A 19,874-nucleotide genomic window follows, 5' to 3' on the forward strand; every position below is an offset into this window, starting at 1 on the left:
AAAATGTATGAAGCATTCCAAAATGGCAAAACATATTTGAAAAGCTAAAGCAAATTGTTAGACACAAAAAGAAATAAGTATTACAAAGCACACTAGCAATTTGATTGCATTTCCTGTTAATAGAAATAGAATGACATGATATTTTTTCACAAATTATTTTATCATTACATTTGAATTTTATGTAAATTGCATTGTTACATATTTCATTGAATATTATTCTAAAGAAATGTAGTTAATTGAGATGCAACAATAGCCCACATTTAAAGAATGGTTCAATTACACCCACAAATGTTTAGGAGGAAGTGATGATTTCATTGACAACAAGTCCAAAGTTGTCAGTGTATGTGATTTTTCAATGACTTTATGAATGCTTTCAAATTTCCTAGCTTTATTGTACTAGATAGTGCATTGTTTATATTAAGATGCAATGACTTTGTGAAAGGTAAAAACTATTGCTAATTTTGCCTTGTGAGTCTTGTTGTGTGTTGTGCTTGTTGATGAACTACTCTTTTAGTAATTCAAAACCTAAACTTTGTAAGAAATTCTTTATTGAACTAGATAATGTATTATGTGTATTGAGATGCAATGACTTTCTAAAATGTGAAAAATATTGTGAATTTTGCTTTGTGATTCTTATTGTGTATTGTACTTGTTGATGAACTATTTTTATAGTAATTCAAAACTTAAAATTTGTAAGAAATTTTTTATTGAACTAGATAATGTTTTGTGGATGCATTGACTTTGTGAGGGATGAACACTATTGTATATTCAATCATGAGTTGTCTAGATTTTTCCCTTTTTCAATAAATCTTGATGTTGTGAATTGTTTCAAGTTGTGTTATTTTATTGAACTAAATAGCTTGAGCTATACATGTAAAATGGAATGACAATTGTTTTAAATTTCTTATAGGAAAACTATGTTACTATATTATCTCAGAAATATAGTGAAGACTTTTTCAATCATTCAGATTTCAATCCATAGGTATGGATCGAAGCTATATGTGGGGTTGAAGTTATGCACACTCATGTATATGACTTTGAATCTACAGACAGATATAAGAAGCTACTTTACTCTAGTCAATTCAAAGCTACAGCAACATCCAACTCAATTTGTGGTTCATCATCTATACCTAATCAACCTCAATTACAACAATAAATGAATGAGTTAAGGACTGAGTTGAGGGCTAAGCTTAGGTTTTTCAGGGATCAAATGATGCAATTGATGGGGTCTAGATAAGTTTCTCTAATACAATCAAAGGTACCTTCTAGACTTGATGATGGCAACGTAGATTCTAGGTTAAAATATGTGAGAAAATTACATGTTTTTAGTACTCGTATTATGATGATTTGGGTTGTTTTCAAAAACTATATTTTATGGATTTCAACTTTATACTTTTAAATTGTTTCAGAGTTTTTGTAGATTTGAACTTTATAATATGAATTTAACTTTATAATTTGAATAGTTAAACTTTTATATTGTGTTGTATCATATGGTGCACTAATTGTGATAATTAAGGTTCAAGGATAAATCAATCTTCAAATGATATTAAGTAATATAACACTCAATATCAAGCTAGAATTGTGGTAGAAAAACAAGATTTCTACATCCAAAAAATGGAAAATGCATAAAAGAAGATGAAAGTACATTCAGAACACATAATTGAGCTATTGAAAATCTGAACAAACAAAAAGCAGTGGTTGAAGAAGTGGTTGACCAAAATGAAAATCTTGATTATCCATTGTATCCACCTGGCACAACCTCAAAAGCCATTTATTAGAGGTTACCTCTATAATGCATATTGGCATGCCTTTAGCAGTTGCTCCCACTCATTTTCAAAGACAAGTCACTCATGTTCTTGATTCAAAAGCCAACTCAAGTTCCTAATTTTAATGATCCAAATGAATAAAAAAATTGAAAATAGGTACAATAGAAACTAAAGAAAGCTTTTAATCTTAACAAAAAATAGATCTCATAGAGGAAAGGCTTCGAGCTATTGAAAGGATGAATTTTTATGGCTTAATGGATGCTGCTAGATTATAACTAGTTCATGATGTGGTGATTCCACCTAAATTCAAGATGCTTGAGTTTGAAAAATATGATGAAATTAAATGTTCCACAATATATATATATATATATCACAATGTATTGCTGTAAGATGGCTAGACATGCACATGATGAGAAACTGCTCATTCATGTCTTTCAAAAAACTCTCATTGTTCTATTGCCAAATGACATGTACAATTGGATAGATCTTGTATCCATGGTTGAGAGAATTAATGAGGGCCTTTATTGCTCAATACAAGTAATCATAGATTTAGTACTAGACCATCTATCTTTATAAAGCATGAAAAAGAAAAATATCGGGACCTTTAAAGAATGTGCTAGAGATAGAAAGATATTGCTGCCCAAGTCCAACTGCCACTGTTGCCCAAGTCCAACCAGCATTGTTGCCTAAGTCCAACCACCACTCACTAGGAAAAAAACTATAGTTTTGTTTGTTAATACCCTCAAAGTTTCATACTATGAAAAGATGATTGAAAATGCAACCAAAAATTTTGTTGACATAGTGATTTCTGGAGGGATAATAGAAAATGCAATAAAGAATGGCAAACTTGAAGATGGTGATGCAACTAATGCAAAAAAAAAAGGGTTACATTGAAGAAAAAGCAAGGAGATGCTCAAGCTGTAACTTATGAGGGGCAACAAGCTGGAGATTTTTACCCATACCACCAATACCTAATATACCAACTTCACTATCCTTCCATAAACAATGTGTTACCAAACCTTTATCCCTATTAGCTAGTGTTGACACTAGTTTTTCACCCAACTTTACAACCCTAAACACCCGCTTATATGTCTAGTCTTACCACTGCACCAGCTACATGATTGATTTTAAGGACTAATGACTAGTCAAGTGGTTCAAAGAGACTTCAAAACAATAAAAAAGAGCATGCATTGATCCTATCCTCATGACATATATTGAGCTATTCCTAAAACTAGTTAAAAATAACTTAGTATCACCAATTCATTTGGAACCATTAAAGTCACCGTATCTCAAATGGTATGATGCCAATGCCTTTGGTTGTCATAATGGGAACATGGGCCATCTTATAGAATGTTACCATGCCTTCAAACACAAGGTGCAAAGTTTCATCAAAGCAAGTTTGGTGAGTTTTGACAAGCCAACAAGGTCGAGAGTTATTGAAAATTTTATAACTAACCACACATTAGAGAGTTTTTTTTTTTTTTTTTTATATATGTTGGTATTTTATTTATCTTTCATCATTGTAATAAAATGATAGATGCATTTTCATTACATTTCCTATTCCATTACCTTTAGCCATTTTCATATTCCAAGTAATGAATGTTCAAACAATTATGACGATAATTCATGATTCAATTTTAAAAATATCATTTGTATTAGTGAAATTGATTATTTGAGAGTCTTAATTTGTTAAGATTGTTAAAGAAAAAAAAAGACAAGTTTTATAAATAAAAGCTAGCCTAGAATTTCACCTACTGAAAGATCAAAGTAAAGCAGTATATAGTCCTTTATGATGGTATTCATAAGCTTGCTCTTAGTCAATAAATGTTCTTCAATGAAAATGTTCATGTTTAATATGAGAAATTATCATCTTTCTTCTACTTTTCACATAAAGAGTAAAATTATCCATTTATGACCCTTTTGAGCCTATTATAATTTTCTTTTTGAAAAAAAACCCACCAAGGCCCACCTTCCACATTGGAAGGTAACTTTTCAAAAAAAAAAAAAAAAGACTCGTTCACAAAAAGAAAATGAACTTCCTAAATGATTTAAAAAAAAAGAGAATTTTTTTTATTTGAATCTTTCTTGAAAACATGATGAAAAGTGCAAAATGAAAAGAGAAAGAGAAAATATGAAGAAAAAGAAAAATAAGAAAAGAAAAATGAAAAAAAAAATGATAAAGGATGGGGCAAAATACCAATGTACTTCACATAATTAGAAATAATCCTTGGTTTATAACCTTTCAAATACATTTTGAGCTTATTTTATCTTTTCTTTTTCATAACCCCTCACTTTAGCCTAAATTATGTACCTTAAAAGTTTATTTTGATCGAATGTGAATGTTTGAGTTTAAAAATTATGAATTGAATTAAAACAAGCTTGTGATGTTATCTAAATGAGATTGTTTGGGATTTTGATGGATATGTCATAGATGGATCAAAAGAAAAAGAAATGAGAAGTAAAAAATATGTGAAAAAAAAAAAAAAAAGAAAACTTAAATTGAAAATCCAAAAAGTCAATATAAGTAAAAAAAGGATATTTGTGCTGAAGACTTGAAAAATAGCTTTAATGTATAAAGGTTAATATCATTTGAGGATTCCATGGAGTAAAGGCAATGCTTGGATTAATGAGCTCAAAAAATTAAGGACAACAACGGAATGAGTTTTTGAAAAAAATTGTATATTAATTTGTTTAGAATTATCTGAATATTCATTTTATTGGATGTTGTGAACCTCTGTAAATACTTGTTTTAGAGATTTACTTTGAAATTGTTCTTCTGCCTATTTGTTCCTTACTAGACTTGTTCTCATAAGGAATATCCTTTTTTCAAAATTTCTTATTCTCCACCATTTTTGCCTTCCCATAATGAATTAAATAAATGTGATGGATAACATTTGTCATCAAATTGGAATGATGATGAATTAATAAAACTAATCTTTGCATTATTTTAGACCAAAACTGAAATGAGAATGATGAAAGAAGTCTAAAAAGATGTTGATCCCTATGGCTTATAAATGAAAGAAGAAACATTTCAATGTTGTGATCAAATAATGAGACTAGCAAAGGGGCATTTTGGGTCACAAATTGGTTGAAAAAATTAATGGCCAATTCTAAGAAGTTGAAGAAGAACAGAATGGAAAGCTGAAAAAGAAAAAAGACATAAAAAAGTCTTAAGGACCTTTTACCACAATTAGATATGCATAACATTGATTTTTGCATTTCATACATTACATTTATGGAATTTATTGCATTTAATTTTGACTTTTGATTTTGAAATTGAAATTATGAGAGCGTTCATGAAAAAAAAATTGGCCTTGGCAATTCTCAATTGAAAAAAATATGTTAAAAGATGAGATTTTGAGCTGCGATTGAAGAAAATTTTGATGGAAAAATAAATGAGATTTTAATCCTTGATTTAGGAAAAATTTTCAAAAATAAGATTTCAATCCTTAATTAAGGAAAATTTTTCAAGATAAGATTTTGGTTTTCAAATTGAAAAATTTTTGTTAAGATGAGATTTTGATTCTCCATTTAAAAGAATTTTTAGTTGTGGTTAAGGAAAATATTTTGAGAAAATTTTTAAAATTTCAATGCCTTTGTAAGAGAAGAGCTTTTTTAGTTAAGTTTTTAAAAGTCTTCAAATATAAATCTTTGAATTTTGGATGTTAATATTTCGAATTTGAAATTTTGAATTTTAGATGTGAATTTCTAAAATTTTTCAAAAGTGAATCTTTGAATTTTTGGATGTGAATCTTTGAATATGAATATTTCTAATGCAAATATTTGAATTTTGGATGTGAATCTTTAAAAATTTTGAATTTTTGAATTTTGAATATGAATCTTTAAAAATTTTCACTTTGGATGTGAATCTTTAAATATTTTTCTAAATGCAAATATTTGAATTTTAGATACGAAATTTTGAGATTTATCTGTAAATCTTTGAAATTTTTTTATGAATCTTTACAATTGAGAAATTGTGAAATTTCATTTGCGAATCTTTATAATTACGAAATTTTGGAATTTCATTTGTGAATATTTGAAATTATTTGTGAATCTTTGAACTTTTACAAATCTTTGAATTCTTGAAAATCTTTGCACTTTTGGAAATCTTTGAACTCTTGCAAATATTTGAATTCTTACAAATCTTTGAACTCTTGCATATCATTGAATTTTTGCAAATATTTAAACTCTTATAAATCATTGAATTCTTGCGAATATTTAAACTTTTACGATTTTTTGAACTTTTACAAATCATTGAATTCTTGCAAATTTTTGAACTATTGCTAGTTTTTGAACTCTTGCAAATCATTGAATTCTTATGAATTTTTAAATTCTTTCACAAATCTTTGTTTTTGTAAATCTTTGAACTTTTGTGAATCTTTAAATGTTTTTACGAATCTTTGAATGTTCCTAATTTTTGAATTCCTTTGAATATTTTGCGAATCTTGGAATTTTTAATTGCAAACCATTGAATTTTAGCATATTTTTTTAATTTCAACATGTTTTTCAATTGTGAATCTTTGATTTTTTTTTTTTCCAAAACTATGAATCTTTGATGTCTCAGTATTTAATTTTTGTTGGACATGTGATATTTGGATAAAATGGATGTCTTCTATCTTTGTACAATTCCTATTTTATAGCAAATGCATGAAGATATACACCTCATTTCATTCGAAAATTTTTCTCAATATTCATTAGGCTTCAAATTTTATTTCGATAATAAGTTATGAAATTGTTCAATTGGGTTTTAATTTATGAAATTGGATTTTAAGTCCAAATTTAAAGGCTCAAAAGTGTTTTTTTAATCTATTTATATTATTTTTCTTCACTTATTTTTATTTATTGTTTTGTTATTTGGTAAAAAAAAGAACATAAATTTTGAATTTTTTAAAAGATTGTGATTTTATTTATATTTGAAATTTAAAGGTTGAGTATGATTTTAATAATTCTTGGGAATTATCTTCAAATCAATAATGAGTTTATTTTAAATACTCTTGGGATGAGGAAAATAATTCTTTTGTTGAAAACCTAAATTTTTTTTAAAATTTAAATATCCAAATTAATAAAAATAATTTTTTATTAAGACTTAAACAAGATAACATAAGATTAATTTTTCACCAATTTGTGAGTGTTGTGGGATGCTAAAACCTTCATTACATGTAATCAACTTTCAAACTTAATTCTGTTAATATAGATAAAAACTTATTTCTTTGATGGACCTTTAGTTTAAAGTTAAGGATAATTTTAGAAATGATAGATTTATTTGGGTAAAAATGATAGATTTATTTGGATAATCAATCACATTTAAATAAAAAAATATATATTGATGATGACTTCATAGTTTTATGTCTAATGAGCAAGTTTTTGGATTTGAACATTATATCAATGAGTTCGAGAGGGAATTGAAGTGTATCTTTTCCTTTTTCAAAATATACATTGTCTTGGAAATAATGTATCCATGAGTCCATCTGCATTATAATAGAGAGATTATTATCCTTAAGAAAGCTTCCTAAAAATATCATAACTATGAGTTTGTTTCTTCTTTTCCATTTCTGCATTTTTTCTTTTGTTACCTTAACTACACCATAATACAACACCAATCGTGCCGTAGAGGTTCATTTGTATTCAAACACAGTGGTACGATGGACTCATTTATATCGTGCCATACTTTGAACCCTTCGATGGGCAATTGTATCCTTTTTATTTACATTTTTTCATAGGGCAGTTGACTGCCCTCCACCAAACAGTTGATTACCCTTTTGGAAAGTGACGCGCATAATTAAAAATAAGCTTAGAGCAGGCGACTGCATCTCCTTAGATATTCGACTGCCTTCAGCTGGAAATCTAAATATATTATATGCAAAAAGAACTTTAAACTAGCTGTTATTTAAATAAGCATAATTAGGATGACCAAATTACATGTGCAAATAAACAAAAACTTAACAAATTATACGTACAAATATTTTTTAAATATTCATTTACAAAATTATTATTTGATATATAAAAATAATTTTTAATTTCACAAGTATCAAATATATACTATAAATTTCTTTGTATACAAATTTTAATATAATATTTAGTTATTTGCTTATTTCATTATATTTTATTTCACTGCCATTGCTATACTTATATATCTTACCACTAATTTTATTCTTATTACTTAATTTTCAATCATATAACTATAATAACTAATGTAACCACCACCTAAGTTATTAACTTTTAAGTAGTGTTTGATATAAGATAATCACTCTAAAAATTTTAGTGATTTACACATAATAATTATATTACTATATTTGGTAAGTACTTAGTATCTTATGTGATGATGATTTTGGATTATCGAGAGTGATTATATAATTATTTTAGAAGATAATCTAATTCTTATAAACAATAAGAAACTTTTATAATTAAAGTGAAGTGATATGTAAAATTGATAATATTCAATATTATCAATTTAATATGTGAATTAAATACTTATTTCCTCTTAAAATTATAATTATTTTATATTTTTAAACTAATATTCACTATAATAAGTTTAAAAATGATTGGTATGCTTTTATTTTTAATATTTTATATATAATTTTTTTCTTTTATTATGAATTTAATAAATTACATTTATTTTTTAATTCAAATATTTTTTTCATAATTTATATTATAAAAATAAATTTATCTATCAATAAATATATTTATTAATTTAATAATTTAATTATATTTTATTATAATATAATAAACTATTATTAATATTTTACAAATTATTATATTTAAAAAATATTAAAATTATCAATTTATATAATTATTACAATATGCATAATTATTTTCATACTTTTAAATAAAATAATATTTGATTTTAATAATACAAAACACATTAATCTTTAATTCTTAAAAATTAATAATTATTAATCAAATAAAATAATTTTAAATCATGAATGATAAAATTATTTTAATAAAACAATTATTTCAATAATTAAATTATCATAATAATCTTACAAAAATTATCAAACACTATCATAATGTGTTTCTTTACTACGAGGCAATGTATAAAAACATCTTCCATTCGCAATAATTCATTGGTAGACCTCAACCCCAACTATTTGGCCAAACAATAAAACAAAAATATAGATACTTTTCTCTTATAATATTTTTTCTGGATGTGTCTTTGACTTGGACTCTCAAGCCAAAGAAAAAAAAAAAAAAAAAAAAAAACGCCCTACAATAATAGCATCTCCCTTCTCTTTCAAAACAAAAAAAATCTTCTAGCTCCTCCTCAGTCCGTACTCTTTCAGCTGAGTTTAATAACCCCCTCCGCGAGCTCGTCCTCGGCATGGGCGTATCGCGCCAACTCCATCATCATCACCACCACCATACCGCCGTTGCCTTCACCTTTCTCTTATTCGCTTTTGCTTCCGTTATCACTCTTTCTCAACTCGGTTAGTTCTTTAAATCCCTTCGTTTTTTGTTTTTAACTTTTGAACTTGAATACAAGCATACAAGTGTAACCATTGACTCGGTCTTTTAACTCGGTGCGGTTTTGTGTTTCTTTGTGCAGGCAGCGGGTTCCAGGAGAGAGAGGGGAGTAAGAAGAGAAGTGGGTCAGAGGTGTTGGACCGGTTCTTGGCTCAGAAACGACTCAGTGGTCCTGGTTCTTCACCACCTTCTTGTATATCCAAGTGTGGAAGTTGCTCACCTTGTAAACCGGTTCACGTCCCGATTCATCCAGGGTTTAGTATGCCACTTGAGTACTACCCTGAAGCTTGGCGTTGCAAGTGTGGCAACAAGCTTTTCATGCCGTGAAAAAATAGTAATAATAATAACAAAGCAAATAGTACACTAAAATTCTAAGACCTTTTTCAAAAAAAGAAGAAAAAAATTTGTTTCAGTACTTTCATTCTATTATTGCTATTTTGGTAACTTGCACTGTTTGTTCTTTCATCTTTCTCTCTTCTTTTTATTTTATTTTTATTTTTGTTTTGCCTTTTTCACTTGCATTGAGGCAAGTTTGTATGAGACAAATTGGAAGTAAAAGAGTGTAAATAAGATTATGTTTTTATGAAAAAATAGAAGCTGGCATGCATATTACTTTTCTCCTTAATTACTCCTTTTTTAATCGCTTGTTATTAGCTTTAAATTAATATATACTGACACTGAAAATGAGATCTGTCCCAAGGTTCATCAGTTAATAGGTTTTTACTTTTTGGTACTGTCGTGACTCATGATTATTGCTCGTATACTCAGTTGTTTTTAGTTAGCACCATATGTTCAAGGTATGGAAAGTTGGAGGTCTTTGAGTTTGCGTTCGAGGATATTAAAGAATTTAATTTTGATTATTGAAATGAAATATTTAGTATTTTATTAATAAATAATGTAATTATTAGTTTTCCAGTTTGTGTCAAACAGTAACATACAGCTATGTTTTGCAAACTGCATGTGAATGATCAATAAGATGTGGGGGTGCATTATTTTGTATTCTGAGTAGAAATGGAAACTACAGAGATAGGAGCATCAAAGGAGATCCATGATGGGGACATCTTGTTTGTTTCCCTTCCTTTTCTCATACCTGAAAGTTGGTTGCTTGTTTCTTTATCTGTTTCCTTCCTTCTAATTAATACTATACACACTTTTTCTTCTCTTCTCTTCTTTTTCTTCCCGTCTCCCTACTTTTCCCTTGTCCATAATGTCTTTAGCTGTTTGAGGGATAGGATGCGACAGCATTCATTGTATTTGTACCCTATCTGAATATTTTTTTTATTTCCCTACAGCTGTCCCTCCTCAACTCAAAGGGAGAAAAAGAAAAATTGAAAAATAAAAAATTAATTTGAAAGTATAATATTTGATTCGATTTTTTTTTATTAAATTTAGATATTAGATGATTTTATTAAATTTGAATCATCAAAAAATAAAAAAATAAAAAATATTTGAATTGAGATGAGTTATATATTTTTATTAATATTTTATAAAATAAAAATAATTATTTTATATTTTAATTTATTTAATTAATATTAAAAATTATATTAAAATAATATCAAAAATAAAAAATTTTAAAAAACTAAACTTATAGAATTCTATTTACATCTATTTAAAAAAAATATCAAATTTAAATCTAATTTTAAAAATAAATAATATTATATATTAGATCAGAATAATTATCATATTTACTCAATTCTTCGAATTCCAATTACCGTTGGTTTGAGCCATCAGTGTAGTTTTAATAATGCTTTGAAGTGTGCTTTGTGAAAGCTAAGGCAATAAATTCAGTAACAAACACACACACGAGGGGGCTGGTGACTTTCCTGTCCTAACATACAGAATTTGGAACATATTTTTCTGTTTGCTTAGATGTGGCAGAGTTGTTTATCTAAATTAAGGTAGAAAAAGAAGGGAAATTTTTATTTTAAAAGAAATAATATTGTAAAAAAAATGGTCTTTGCTTTAAAGGGTTCCCTACAAGCCTTTATATCAATTTATAGATGTCTTTGCTTTAAAGGTTTCCCTACGAACCTTTATATCAATCAAGGGGACGATATTTATAGACGTAGTCAGAGAATTCCACTTCCAATTTCCTTATGATGTCCTGTTCAACTGTCCTTTCAACAGATCTGACATTTTTATCTTTTAAAATACTTGACTAACTTTTTTTTTTTTTTTTTTTATGAATTATTACTAGAATTCCTCCTTTTCCCCTCTTAATTTTTTTTTTGGCGTACATTTTTTTACTAAACGCAATTCAGTGATATAGATAAATTGCTTCACTTAGAAATGAATTTAAAATCATGTTGATCGAATTCAAAATCACTTAAAATAAAAAGTGAATTAATCAATTGAATCAAATTTTCATTGTATTTTTTTTTTCGAACTACAAGATGATAGAGTTTCTAGCTTTATGATTGCAATTTAGATAATAAAAGCTATAGGGAGTTTTGTAATTCACCTTATTTATAAGAAAAATAATATTCAAAATAAGTCTTTGATTTTAATAAAAAAATAAAAGAAGTTTTAAATTTTTTATTACATGAAATTAAAATTATAAAATTTTAATTTATTATAATTAGCATCTTGATAGAATAAAATTTTCAATTTTATGTTAAGTTTTTTAATTATTATTTAATTTATAAAAATATTTATTTAATTTTTTGAATGAAGTGAACGATAAATATTTTTAAAAAATTATTTAAAAAATTTTGTCAAATTTTATTCTTCTATTTTTAAGAATTTAATGAGCATTCTTTCAATGAAACAAAACTATATGATCTTAATTTTGTGTAATAAAAAATAAAATTTTTATTTTTATTTTGAAGTATAATATGAAATTTTATTTGAGTGTCTAAGTCTTAAAAAAGAAGTAAATTGGTTTTTTACATATAATAAAAAATAGGAATTTAGAAATAAAAAATTATAAATATTGAAGTTTAATTTTAAAAGTTATAAATATATATTTTTTATAAATAATTAAATTAATTAATTAAATTAATGTCCGAATTTATGAAATGAATTATTTTCATGGATTAGGTAAGACAGCTTGGGAAAAAACGAGGGTGGAGTGGGGAAAGGGGCACGACTCTGCTGGATCCAAAATATATTCAAATCCAAAAGGAGAGCGTTGGCCAGTATGCCCATCTCCTTCACCAGTCATCGGTCACCACCTTCACTAACTGTAGGCTATTTTCAGGATAAAAAACAAATTGGCATTGGAAGTGATGTTTGATTTGACAGGAGTTGTTGAGGGTGCAGGTGGACCAGGTGGTAGATTATTTCGGAGTGCTCTTCTTTGAAACCAAACATCTTTGTTCACACTTTCGTTTAGTGACGGTTGAGTGTGAGCAGGATTTTGCTCGTTTGATTTCGGTTTAATTTTATAAAATATATATTTAATTTTAATTTAATATTAAATATTATTTGTGACATCGATTCGATTTATATATATAAAAATATAATTAATTTGATTTAATTAGAAGTTAATTTAATATTTTAATTTAATATAATTTTTATGAAATATTATTTTTTAATATAAATTACATTTTAATTATATATAAATATAATATTATTATTAAATTAATATATTAAATAGTAATTTAAGTAATATAATATATAAATATAAAATTAAATAATAACAAAAATATTTTTTATATATATACAAAACCGAATAAAAAATTTTATTTAAAATCCAACTCTAACCGAAATTAATTTTAAAAGAAATTTGATCTTACCCTACTCAAAACTCAATTTTGAAAGAAAAAAAATATCTTGCAAGGCCGAGTTAAGTCCGAACCCAATCCGTTGGGATATATTTGCCATTCCCACCCTCGTTTGGAAACAGAACACTTTTTATCTTGTAAAATGATGTGCTTAATTGGGAGTTTGTTGATTGATCTTCTGTTATTTGAAAATTCTGACCTACCCATTAGAAAGGGCAAAAACCATAAAGGAAAAAATTTTTGGATAATACCAAGGCCATAACGACCTACTTGATAAACTTATCAACTATTTAGTGAAGTTAGCGCCAATCATTCGTGTTTTCTTATTTATATATTTATATTACGTAAAATATTAATAATTTATATATTTATCTTATATTTTATATAAAAAATTATAATTTATTTCGATAACAAAATATAAAATTTATTTTTATTTTTATTGAATATAAATAATTTTTATTAAAATTTTAATCTATATTATTTTCATATTTTATATATTATTTTTATATCATATAATTATGACATTTTAAATTATCACATCTAAATAAAGTTTCTGATTGCATTAAGTGAAGTTTATCATATCAGCACACTATTGGTCTCATGTTTATATATCCAGAAGCACCACTGCCATTGGAATTCTCCCGCATAGAGGGCATTAGCTAACCTCCATTTGCTTACCATCTTCGTTTTGTTCTGTTTGGTCCTCCTTATCAATCTGTTCATAATTTGCAGCTTCCCTTTCATCCTCATCCATGTTTTTCCAGTCCGTCCTTCTTAAGCATATATATATATATATATATATATATTGTGTGTGTAGGAGGCTCTGGTAACAGCTCTACTACCAAATTAACCAGCTCTTCTACTTGTTCTCCAAATCGCTTCTCAGACTGCTCTACTTATCTGGGAAGACAAGAGACCAAATTAAGTAATGCTGGTGCCAAAGAAGACAGTTTTTTGACAAATCAATTAAGCTCTAATGTCTGTATAAGGTAGTAATATCAAGAAAATAACACATACTATTTGGCATAAAAAATGAACCAAGAAGGAAATGCCATGAACAGCTTAGCAATGGAAACAGGAATGGTCATGGATGACATGTATAAGATAATGGTGCTCAAGCAATATCACTAGAATAGAGACACTAAAAAGAAAAGTTTTACAGAGTGAATTTCAACTAGAGCAGGTGGTCTCAGATTGATTATATTGAACATCTCAGCTTTATCAAGTTTATAATTTTTACACCTTTCCAAGAACTCAGTGATTCGTTCTCTTTTTTTTTTTTTTTAATCTTTATTGCAAGCGGCAGCCTCCGCCTAGAACATAAGAAGAAAACTCACAATAAATACGATACCGTTTCACTCTTCCAACACCATATAAATAGGAAACACAATCAGTATAAAAATTCAACCTTGAATTCAGATGGTGCTATCGGAACAATAACTCTTGTCCATGGATTCAAATTGCGGTAGCAATCTCGTTTTTGATCATATTGCATTTATTGCAATTGCGAACATAACAGTTGTTATCATAGTCATTGCATTCATTGCGATCGTGAATTTTTTTTAATTTTACATAATTTATTATAAAATATAGTAATTATAATTATATCATAAAAAATTTAATAATTTTTAAAGTAATTTTATGACTTTTTTATTTATATATAAAAAATAATAATCATAATTTTTTGTCATTACAAGAGTTCTTCATACTCCAAATAGCTTTACATTTATCTAGTTATTAATAATGTATCTCTTTATTTATAAATTTTTATATTTATGAATTAAAAAAGAATAAATTACAAATAAAAAAAAATTAAAAGTATAAAAATTATAATCAATTAAGTTTTGATATTAAAACCTATAACCATAAATCCAATGAGCCCAAAAACAAAATACGTTATCAACTTTTGTGTCAAAATGAGTCCGGTCCAAGCCCTATTTTGTTTTTCTAATTTTTTTGTCCTTAATCTTTAAACAATGCCATTTAGGTCCTAGCAAATCCTTAATCCCTTTTTCTTCTCTTTTTTCTTTCTTTTCTCACGAGCGACGCCTCTTCTTCTTTCATAACTTGAACCCGAGGTACAACCTCCAATTTCAGCCATCACCTGTTGCTGCGCCTCCATCCACTGCCTAGCTCGAAACAATCTTTCTTTTTTTTCTTTCTCTTCCTTCTTCCCCTTAAACAGTGCATCTTTTTTTAAACTTGAAACCTCACCTCTTTACTTGCTCATGCTTAATCTTAATATAGGTTTTGAATTTGATTGAGATTTTTTTTTTGTTTTTTGGTTTTTCTCAAATGAAAATTGAGATTTTTTTTTCTTCCGACAAAAAATAAAGTTGCGATGATAGCAGTCCGTTTTTGCCGTAATTTACTGTTAGGCCATTTTTTGCGATCGTGACGTACCGTTACCGTCGTGAATGCATTCTCACCTGATATTTTTTCAATAGCTATGGCTGACATCAGTGTTACTGCAAAATAGCGGCCGCTAATTTATTACTCCACCATTTTTTAAATCCCGGCTCTTGTTGGATCCTTTGAAGCCCCTCTAGATTGTGAAAAGTCCAGTGCTTCAAAATTGATAGGTGGTACACTAGTATTAGCTTCTTTGCTACAAAAGACTTAACCTTCTTACACTTTTAAAAATAAACACTTCAAGGCAAAAGAAAATTGGGGCAAAATATAAGCAAGTGACCAACAAATTGACTAGAGAGGCTCAAGCATTAAATTTTAACATCATGTTTGAAGAATATGAAAATACATAAAATAAGATGATAATTATTTTATCTTATATTTAATTTGTATTTAAAAAAATAAGATTATAAGAAAAATTAATTATTCACTTGATATAAGATAATTTTATTTTTCAAAATGAAAAGAACCATTTTTAATCTATAAGACTAAACTTATATGTTTTATTATATTTTTAAAGATTACATCAATAATTTAAATTGTATAAATTTAAAAAAAAATAATTTTGACCAATAAATAAATTATCTTATTTTAATTTTTGTATACATCAATTATAAAATAAAATAAAATAAAATTATTTTATTTTATTTTATTCATAATATATAATTTTTTTCCAAATACATCCTAAAAATAAAAAGAAAAGTACATTTATCTTTATCCTCTAGGGTTACAGTGACCAGAATGATTGACTGTGTATTATATGGGTTGTACACAATTCTTACTTACGAGGTGCTTTTCCTAAAATGAACTCATAAACCTTTCAAATTAAAATAAACAAACGCTTATGGTTGGACATAAATCTCGGCATATACATATTCATTTAAAAATCCTTTAACCAACTTGTGAAGTTAAACAAACTCTGTTAACAAACTAAAGTATGCTTAAAACTTATAAATTAGTCATATAATTTTTTTTTCAATTTTAAAAATAAGTGTAATTAGTAATGAACAAAATAAATTGTTGTTTTATTTTAAGGGAATTACCTTAAAATATATTTAATTCATGAGTCTCAAATCTTAAGATTATAATAAAATCGAAATACAAAGACATTAGAAAGCTGGAGTTTTGATTTAAAATAAGCAGCTTCAGCTTCAATCATAACTTAATTTGTACTTTGCACATAGTACTCATCATAATTTGTTGTTACAAAATTGAAGAAAACATACTTTAAAAAAAATGAAGAAAACAAAATCACATTTTTTCCCTACAACTTTGTAAGAAAAAGGCAAACATTCTTTTAACCCTTAATTTATTTGAAAGATGAAATTATGGGATAATTAATTACTATAATCCCTGAGTTGTAGCCTTCCCAGTGCCATAGATGAATTTATAGACCACAGCAATAGGACGGAGATGGCAAGCATAGCCCAAATGCTGTACTTAAACCCAATTGGAAATGGGATTACAATAATATAGTAGAATTGCAACTATCTTTAACCTCTTGGTAAACCTTTCATCCATTAATTTTAGAATCAGAAGAAAAAAGGTGACCAAGATAGCAACAGATATGAAAATCGAAGAATAATTGGTATTAGAATGTGTTATAAATAGTTGTATATTTAGTTATGTGTAAATATGCTTGTACTCTCTCATGATATAAATATACATGCCATAACTCTAAATGGGAGAAGATCGAACATTTATTCTTTATAGATTTGTTTCATGGTATCAAAGTGGTGACCTTCCCTCTTTCCTTATTTTTCATTCTGATACAAATATTCACCTTTTTCTTAGATCTAAAAATAATTACTTTCTATTATTATACTCCAACAACTTTCTTTATAATATTTTATTTCTTAAACCTTATAATGGCTTCCAATAACCAATCCTCTTTCATACCATCTTTTTTCTTCCCAATATTTCTAGTTTTATCTCCATTAAGTTGAACTCAAAAAAACATTTGCTTTGGCTTTATTAGATAACACCTGTTCTTTTTTAATGCAATAATTTAATGAGGCATGTTGATGGCACAATTGCACCTCCTCCTAAAATAATAACCAAAGATAATGAAACTACATCCAATCTTGCATATACAAAGTGGGTACAGATGGGTCAATTTGTTCTCTTTGTCTAAAGGTAACATTGTTGCCAAGGGCACAAGCATAGATCCTAGGTTTGTCATCTTCTCACCAGGTTTGGATAACTTTAGAAATTATTTTTCATCAACAATATCAAGAAAAGTTAGATCTATTACGTAATGAGTTGTAGAGTTTAAGTAAATGAACTATGTCTATTAAAGAATATCTTGCCAAGATCAAATATATTTTTGATAATATATCAACCATAAATCATCCTATCTTTGATTCAAAATTGGTAACTTATACTTTGAATGAACTACCAAATACCATTGAATATCAACCAATTGTCTTTGCTATTGAAAATAGAGATAATCTCATTTTCTTTAATGATTTGAAAGCACGATTATTAGTTCATGAGCAGCACTTGAAAAGAATGTAGGTATTATCATCACAACCTATGAATGTCATTGTTAGTTCACATGAGACAGCCATGGTAACTCACCCAAATAGTCGAGATCAACACTTTAATAATCTTCGTCGTGATTTTAGATGCACTAGATAGATTAATCAAATGTATGATCATTATGATTCTCGATTTTTTCCTCACACAAATCATAAGCTTCTATTAGATTTTCAATCAAATAATCGAGATAATAAGAACTTTTCACTTTCTCAAAGTGTAAAACGTGCCATAAAGTGTCAAATTTGTCACCAATTCAACCATACTATTGTAACATGTCAATACAGCTATAATAAATCTAATTATAGTTTGAGCAATTCATTTGCTAGTTTTTATCTTTCTACTACTACTTCAAATGATACTTCACTTAATGCTCTAATAGACAAAGACATTGATGCTTACTGGCTAGTAGATTTAGGTGCTACCAGTTATATGGCTTTCAATCCATCGTTGGTACATCAGTCCGCTCCTTATGCTGGCAATGAAAGTGTTTTTATTGGTGATGGTAATTCTCTAAACATCAGTTATATTGGTGATTATGCTATATGTCTTGGTTCTACAAAATTAGCATTGAAAAATATTCTATTTGTTTCAGTATTAAAGGAAAATTTATTATCTATTGCTAAGCTAACTAGAGACAATAATTATGGTTTCTATTGTTTTCTTTAGGGTTTTGTTATTAAAGATCTTCGCAAGGGAAAGGTACTTCTGGATAGGCCAGTTAAAGGCAACATTTATGTGATTCTTGCAAAAAATGTGGAATGATTCGTTGGTGTGAAGCAATGCGACCAACAAGCTTTATTTAATGGCAATTCCTTTTCAATTTTTGGAATAATTTGGTATCAACAACTTGGACATCCGACTAGCAAGATTACATCACAGTTAAAATCTAATAAGTTTATCTGTCTTAAGAATTCTTCTTTTTGTAACTTAACTTATGCAGCTTGTGAAGCAAGAAAAAGTAAATGTTTACCTTTTGGTTTATCTAATAGGATAACTTTTAATGTTCTTGAATTAATTCATTGTAATCTTTGAGGGCCATCGCTCATTGCTATTGTTACTAATTTTCACTATTATATTATTTTTATGGATGATTTCAGTCGTTATACTTAGTTTTATCCATTAAAGCATCGTTTTGATAGTGTTACTTATTTTGTGAATTTTAAGACTATGACTGAAAATCAATTTGGCAACAAGATCAATTTTTTTCAATGTGATGGCTAATGAGCTTATTAAGGTTAATCTTAAAAATCTTTTTGATCACCATGGTATTTTTGTTCAAATATCTTGTCCACATATCCATGAATAGAATGATTTAGCAAAACAAAAACATAGACATATTAAGGAAATGGGCCTGATTCTACTGTTTCAAACTTCTTTACCATGATCTCTTTCGCTTAAGGCATTTTCTATAGTTATTTATCTTATCAATTGGCTTTCTACATCAGTTTTGGATAATCGTTTTCCTTTTGAGATGTTATTTAACTATGTGCCAGACTACAATCATTTGAAAGTTTTTGGATGTGCTTGTTATCCTCATTTAGTTCCTCGTTGAAAAGATAAGCTTTCCCTAAAATCCACTCATTATGTTTTCTTAGGGTATAGTTTAGTCCATAAAGGATATCATTATTTAGACCCCTCTAATGGTTAGGTTTATATCTCATGGCATGTTGTCTTTGATGAAAATTGATTTTCTTTTGCAGAACATTTTGGTTTTATGGCTCCTGAGATTCTTTCTCATCCTATTGACTTTTCTATAACTCCTGAGGTTAGTTTCGAGGTTTCTCTGCCCATACCTCATATTACGATTGTGTCAAAACCATTACCAAATGCTTTAATCCCAAATACAATTATTTTTAGACTTGATACAACTGTGTTGGCACATTCTGCTCAACCATTATCTGAGCCTTTCATTTCTTTTGGTTCTAGAACCATACATCATATGGTTACATGAAGTTGAGATGATACTCGAAGG

The 19,874-nt window shown here is 27.4% G+C and overlaps 1 protein-coding gene across 1 annotated transcript; it reads left to right on the forward strand.

The window, feature by feature from the left end:
* Positions 1–8,806: 8,806 nt before the first annotated feature.
* LOC111280165 (EPIDERMAL PATTERNING FACTOR-like protein 5) lies at positions 8,807–9,853 on the forward strand. The gene is made up of 2 exons (XM_022867355.2): positions 8,807–9,190; positions 9,310–9,853. The coding sequence occupies exons 1-2, from the start codon at positions 9,085–9,087 to the stop codon at positions 9,552–9,554; spliced, it is 351 nt and encodes a 116-aa protein (XP_022723090.2). The 5' UTR covers positions 8,807–9,084; the 3' UTR covers positions 9,555–9,853.
* The last annotated feature ends 10,021 nt before the right edge of the window (positions 9,854–19,874 follow it).

The sequence above is a fragment of the Durio zibethinus genome, chromosome 27, assembly GCF_047325235.1.
Source record: "Durio zibethinus cultivar Kanyao isolate XHJ-2024 chromosome 27, ASM4732523v1, whole genome shotgun sequence".
Classification (NCBI taxonomy): domain Eukaryota; kingdom Viridiplantae; phylum Streptophyta; class Magnoliopsida; order Malvales; family Malvaceae; genus Durio; species Durio zibethinus.

What these genes read in the sequence shown, in the direction of transcription:
- LOC111280165 (XM_022867355.2), top strand. Translation starts at nt 9,085, where the DNA reads ATGGGCGTATCGCGCCAACTCCATCATCATCACCACCACCATACCGCC. An exon ending in TATCACTCTTTCTCAACTCG is followed by an intron (nt 9,191 to 9,309) that starts GTTAGTTCTTTA and finishes TTCTTTGTGCAG; the next exon opens with GCAGCGGGTTCCAGGAGAGA.